The sequence below is a fragment of the Symsagittifera roscoffensis genome, chromosome 6 (assembly GCF_963678635.1).
Source record: "Symsagittifera roscoffensis chromosome 6, txSymRosc1.1, whole genome shotgun sequence".
NCBI lineage: Eukaryota > Metazoa > Xenacoelomorpha > Acoela > Convolutidae > Symsagittifera > Symsagittifera roscoffensis.
The window spans coordinates 59,183,649-59,190,555 of record NC_087067.1 but is presented as its reverse complement, the minus strand read 5'-3'; the positions used below and the strand labels follow the sequence as shown (position 1 = coordinate 59,190,555).

At 37.1% G+C, this 6,907-nt stretch overlaps 1 protein-coding gene across 1 annotated transcript in view; it reads left to right on the top strand.

Moving 5' to 3' along the window:
- The window catches only part of LOC134848850 (uncharacterized), a 24,654-nt gene extending 19,855 nt beyond the window's left edge, over positions 1–4,799 (top strand). Inside the window, exon 3 of the mRNA XM_063866360.1 lies at positions 2,773–4,799. Within this exon, the coding sequence (XP_063722430.1) occupies positions 2,773–4,799 (2,027 nt within the window). The remainder of the gene's footprint in view (positions 1–2,772) is intronic.
- The last annotated feature ends 2,108 nt before the right edge of the window (positions 4,800–6,907 follow it).

The window sequence follows — 6,907 nt, the reverse complement described above, 5'->3', positions numbered from 1 at the left end:
AAAAAACGAGGAAACACTTGCGAATGCGAAGTTCTAACGTGCTCGGAAAAAACTGCAATGCTAAAAAATGCTTGTGTTCAGTTGATTTATACAATCTTATATTTTAGCATTAGGAGAGTCAATGAGCGTATTTGCAATAGAAGTTAACTTTGAAATAAGGAAATGCTCTTTTCATCAAAAATTTTTTCCTAATGAACGCTGAAGATCCAAAAGAAAATTTTTGATCAGACAAACTTTTTTTCTTGTAGTAATTGATTTTCTTATTACATTTTTTCATTTAGTCACTAAAACATTTGGCTGATCAGAATCTCAAAGACGTGGACGCGGCACTAATCGATGCAGAACCGTTGATCGGAAATCAAACACTCAAAAAAGTTAAAGAGCTGAAAGTCTTCATTGAGGAAAAACAGTTCATTGTGTGGGTGAAGCAAAAAATAAGAAGTGAGTAAAAATAACTGTGATTCAAATTTAGCTTGGGGAACCCATTAGCACGAGAAACTTGCTCAGCCCTTATTTGGTGTCAGAAAAAGATCTTGTTGAAAAAATCCTAACTTTTGATTTAAAAATACTTGGTTGAAAACAACTCGACACCTTGGATTTAAAAAACATGTTTTTCATGCTGATGGTTTGATTTTGCTGCAATTTTTGAAACAAAATAACGAAATTTTGTCCCAGATTAGCTTAAGCTCGAACTTTTAGACAACATTTTTCGACATTTTTTTAAATTCCGTGGTTATTTCTTGATTTCTTATTTAAAACTCTCTGTTTTCATTTTTTTTTGAAATTAGGGATTTTTGAAGTTAAACACTTTGCTCATAATGCAAGCTTTATTTGCTCGACCTTTCATGTATTTAAAATGCAGATGAATATGGTTTACATCACCGAGGCAAACGAATCACTCAAATAAATGGGCAAACTATATCGTCCCAACACTAGACCAAAGATGCAGTTTTAAACATTTGGTAATAGACGATGCTTGAGTCGTGCGCAAAAGTCATGAAATCAACTCCTATGTTTTTTATTTGACAAAAAGCATGAGACATGTTAAAGAGCAAAATAAATTTTAAAGTTTTTTTTTCTGATACGGTCAGCGTTCCTGGTCAATATGCGAGCTTTGGAAAAAAAGCAGACCTGCATATCGTGTTGATATGCAAGCAATCATAATCCACTCAACGGAGGAATGTTCATTTTTCCAGCGAACTTTTAGTAATTCTAAAATGGATTTTTAAATTAAAAGTCAAACATGAATACAAAATCTTTGCTACAGGGGTGAATTTGTTTGTCGCATTTCGGTTCGTTTTTGGTTCTTCTAAAACCAAGTTAGATGCAAACCCTAATTAAAATTTAAACTGCGTGAAAAATGTTGCTACGCTGTGTTCATATCTAAAAATTGATGAAAACTTGCTAGTTATTTGAAAATTTGACTTTGGAAATTGCTAGTTGCGCGCTAAATTTTCAGTTTTCCGTACGCATGTAGCAAAAACGGCAAACATTCTGGCCCATCACTCGATTCTGAATAAACTAAACTGAATAATTTGGTACAAAGTAGTGGGTTAAAAGCCGCAAAAATATCAATCTGTTTTTGGTATTGCCTCTAGGGAAGGTTTTCAAAAAAAAACAACTTTCAATTGTTTTTCATTATTTTTTTCCATACAAATCGAAACACTAAGACACTTCAGCAACCAGTGTTGGCATGGGAAGCCTTATTTTTCCGACTTTCAAAACGAAAGTAACAGAATATTTGTGCTCGGGTGGGTTTTTTTCTTCAGACAAATTTTGACTTTTTAGCTAGCCGTTTTTGTCAGAATTGTTTTACATCATTCGAAAGTTATTTGTGTCCTAAGCTTAAATTTGAAAAAATATTTCACCTGTGATCAATCAAAAGTTATGGGGGTTTGAAGATTGACATTTTGTCCAATTTGGGACAATTAACACGCGATATATATTGCGCTCTTAACGCATAAGCGAGATTTAATCCGTTCTAGAAATCGTTCCAAATTGGTTGAAAGAAGTTTATTTGACATAACTTATTTGTTACAAGGAGCGAAATCTATGTACTTAATATGGCTATTGTACTTAAAATGGCGTGTGAGGGGATGTTTTCACAAAAATTTTTAATTTTTTTAAAACAAAATTTTAAGTTTATTCATTTACATTTTTCATGTTAATACTGCTCCATAGACCTTAAAAGGCAGTCAGAACATTCAGGGCTTCGACATGATACGAGCAGTCTTGTTGTTCTTGTTTTTGATTTGTTTGTGTTTCCCGATAGTCACGATTTCTGAAATTAAAAATGATAGTTGCAGTTCTGAGTTGGTACAACCGTGCCTGTTTTTAAGAGAAAATTTGAATTTTGCAATAGTATATCAGGGGCTGATAGACAGAGGGGGATGCGCCACTTCAGCAGTTCGACAGCCTGATCAACCGAAGGTTCCCCCTTTGCTACTATCATAGATCGTCCACATACAGCTGACTGATGCGATAAGTTTTCCAAAGGTTCCTTGGACACCAACTTTTTTACGGCACCAACTTTTCTTGCCTGCACCTCACTTCAAAAGTTTTTGGATCAATAGAGAATTTTATTACAGTTTTAGATAAGCGCGGAAATTCCTTCTTGTCGACTTAAAAGAAGCCGATAAAGTTTTTAATTGTTTTTGAAAATAATTCGCTCTAGCAAAAACTCTAGATCCGACCGTTTTCCTTCAGAAAAGTGTTCTTATCATTTTCATAGTTTGTCTTATGAAAAATATTTGTTTTGACGTGAAATTTTAGACCGACGCGAAATCAGTAATGCAACAGAACTTTTGTCGGACTGGGACAATGAATTGGAAATTGACAGAGTGACCTATTTTCAAGACACGCTTAACGGCTACGCTCCTCTAATTTTTGACCTAACCAGTCAAAGCACACTAGATGAGCTCATGGAGTGTGTGAAGAAGTTTTTCGAGGGCACGATAAAAGATTTGGCTCAAAAATTAACTGAGAGTGCAAACCAACAAGCTTGGTTACAGAACGCAATTGAGCTGAAAGGCTCAATAGAAAAAAGATCTTTATACACAGCAGCATTGATAAACGAGACCGGGGTTTACGAAGTTAAGAGGCGACAAATGAACAATGTAACGGACAAAGAAGTGACGGTTGGACATAAAGATGTGATTGTGTTGAAGTACAAGGAGAACCTAACTGAAAGTTTTCAGGGAGACAAAGACAAAGAATTGAATTTGGATGAGCTTCGAGAACTGCTAAGCATGCTCATGTTGGTTGGTCGAAAAGGTGAAAAGAAGCAGCAAACTGGAGACACCAGCAAACCGAAGAAAGAAAATGTAGCAAAAGCTTTTGCTTCCACATTTCAAAACGTGGAGCGACTTGTGGACTCGTACGTGCAGCTTTACAACACAGGATGTTCGCTTTTTAAAACGATTGCTATTAAAGTGACCAACAGTACAGCACAAAACTCCTCACTGAAAGCAATTCGATTCACGTTTAAGGACAGTTATGTGCCACTAGAAGTGACATCAACAGACCCAAACAGAGAACTGTCCGCCCTGTGCTCGGTGTTCGAGACTCTGAGAGCTAAATGGAACGAGTATGTTTTCGAAATGAGAACAAATCATCCCATTCTGAACGAATTTGACATGCAACAACTCAGCCACTTGTGTTCAGGGCTGGCACAGCTGCGCACGAATGAGGACCATGACTTGGATGAAGTAAGTTTGTATTATCTGCAGCTTTTGTCGCCAGATATAACGCAAGTCCAGATTGTCAAAATTGTAGAAGAAGCGTTAGAAGAAAAAGAAGAACCGGAGCAATCAACGATAATTGACGAAATACTTCAACCCTGCTGGGATGAGCGAAGCGAAATTGAGCAAAAAGTGCAAGACTTATGTCAATTCTGCTACGGAAACCAGCAAAAGGCGAAGGCGGCAATCGAGTATGCGAGAAATGTAAATAGCGATAATGCGGCTGATGAGATTTTCAACGATGCGTTGCGTTGGATTCAGATGGAAGGAGATAGCTGTGAGCCGGATGCAATTGAACGCATGGCTTCACAATTGGACTCTTACTTGCGTGATGTTGACAGGAGGGAGGTGGAAGTGACTGTGGCGGGAGAAGACTGCAGTGACAGAATTCAGAGTACTTTCTCAGAGAAAGTTGAAGCCGTTTTTGATTTATATGTGAATGGGTGGACAGGCAATAAAGTACTGGAAAAGTTGAATAACATCTTAAGTTTCTCACAGCTAAGCACTGTGCTCATGCAAATCAGAAAAGACCACGAAACAATTAAACCGAAATTCCCTTCAAACTTCAGACTCGGCGAGCCGAACCTAGTCATGTGTGAGAGTCGAAATCAAGTGTTGATGAATGTACTGAGTTTATACTTAGACCTTGGGAGCGGAAAACTTCCTCGATTGCGCAACGTTTTACTATGTAATAAGAACACTGATGCCGAGGAAATTGAATTGTTCCTACTGCGAAGCGTTCTTGATGCCCGAGGAGAAGTGTATGCGGTGGCTTTCGGCGAGCAAATGAGTCCAAGAGTAACCGAACATCTTGAAAATCTTCTGTTTAATCGTTTGAAAGAAAAAAAATCAGAATACAGACTTGTATTTTTCAATTACAAGCCCAGTAGCCAGTTGACAGGAGTTCTGGAAAAGTTCAAACGACAAAGAGCCTGTAGACCTTCAGAAGACTTACGAGTGTGGGTCTGCAGCAACCTCAAGCGCACAGGTGACGCGGCATCGATCGATGGCTACAGCTGTCGACTGGTTCTATCAAGTCAGCCTGCTTCAGGTTCGTAAAAAACCCTGCATTCGAGTTTGAGCAATCATATGACTTAAGTAGATGCGATTCAAAGTCAAATTTTTGATATGTGATACAAACGAACGTCCCGCTGATGATATGCCATACAAACTGGCGTCGCGCAATAGATATGCGATAAAAAATAGCGTCACTTAAATAATATGCGATACAAACTAGCGTAGCTTAGTACATATGCGATAGAAACTAGCGTCACGCAAACGATAAGCGATACAAACTTGCGTCGCACAAATGATCTGCGATATAAACTCATGACCCGTGCAAAAACAAGCGATACAAAATAGCATCAAAAGTTATGCCATTCCAGAAGCGTCGTGCATCGATATGCCATACAAATTAGCGTCACGGAAATGACATGCGATACAAACTACCGTCGCACAAATAATATACGATACAAACTAGCATGATACAAATGACATGCGATAAAAATTAGCGTCATACAAAAAAGATTCGATACAAACTAGCGTCATACAAATAATATGCGATCCAAAATAGCGCCAAACAAATGACATGCGATACAAACTAGCGTAATACAATTGTCATGCGAAATTAATAGCGTCATAAAATTGACATGCACTAAAAAAAGCGTCTCACAAATGATATTCAATACAAGCTAGCGTCATAAAAATGACATGTGATACAAACTAGCGTCATACAAATTATATGCGATATAAACAAGCTTCATACAAATGACATGCGATGCAAACAAACGTCATACAAATGACAAGCGATATAAACTAGCATCTCACGAATGATATGCGATACAAACTAGCGTCATACAATTGACATGCAATACAAACTAGCGCAAGGAAATTGACATGCGATATAATTAGCGTCATACAAATTATATGCGATATAAACAAGCGTCATAAAAATGACAACAGATACAAACAAACGTCATACAAATGACATGCGTTGCAAACTAGCGTCCCACAAATGATATGCAAAGCAAACTAGCGTCACACAAATGATTTGCGATACGAACTAGTGTTTCACAAACGATATGCAATACAAACTAGCGTCATAAATTTTACATGCGATACAAACTAGCGTCATACAATTGACATGCGACATGAACTAGCATCATACAAATGAGATGCGATACAAACTAGCATCATACATTTGACAAGCGATACAAACTAGCTTCATACAAATGACATGCGATATAAACAAGCGTCCTACAAATAAGATGTGATACAAACTAGCGTCGTACAAATGATATGCGATACAAACTAGCGTAATACAATTGACATGCGATATAATTAGCGTCATACTAATGACATGCGATACAAACTAGCGTCTCACAAATGTTATGCAATGCAAACTAGCGTCATACAAATCAAAAGTGATACAAACTGGCGTCATACAAACTATATGCGATATAAACAAGCGTCATACAAATGACAAGAGATACAAACAAACGTCATACAAATGACATGCGAGATAAGCTAGCATCTCACGAATGTTATGCGATACAAACTAGCGTCATACAATTGACATGCAATACAAACTAGCGTAATAAAATTGACATGCGATATAATTAGCGTCATACAAATGACATGCGATACAAACTAGCGTAATACAATTGTCGTGCAAAATTATTAACGTCATAAAAAAGACACGCGATAAAAGCTAGCGTCTCACAAATGATTTTAAATACAAACTAGCGTCATACAAATGACATGTGATACAAACTAGCGTCATACAAATTATATGCGATATAAACAAGCGTCATACAATTGACATGCGATACAAACAAACGTCATACAATTGACATGCGATATAAACTAGCATCTCACGAATGTTATGCGATACAAACTAGCGTCAAACAATTGATATGCAATACAAACTAGAGTAATGAAATTGACATGCGATATAATTAGCGTCAAACAAATGACATGCGATACAAACTAGCGTCTCACAAATGATATTCAATACAAGCTAGCGTCATACAAATGACATGTGATACAAACTAGCGTCAGACAAATTATATGCGATATAAACAAGCTTCATACAAATGACATGCGATGCAAACAAACGTCACACAAATGACAAGCGATATAAACTAGCATCTCACGAATGATATGCG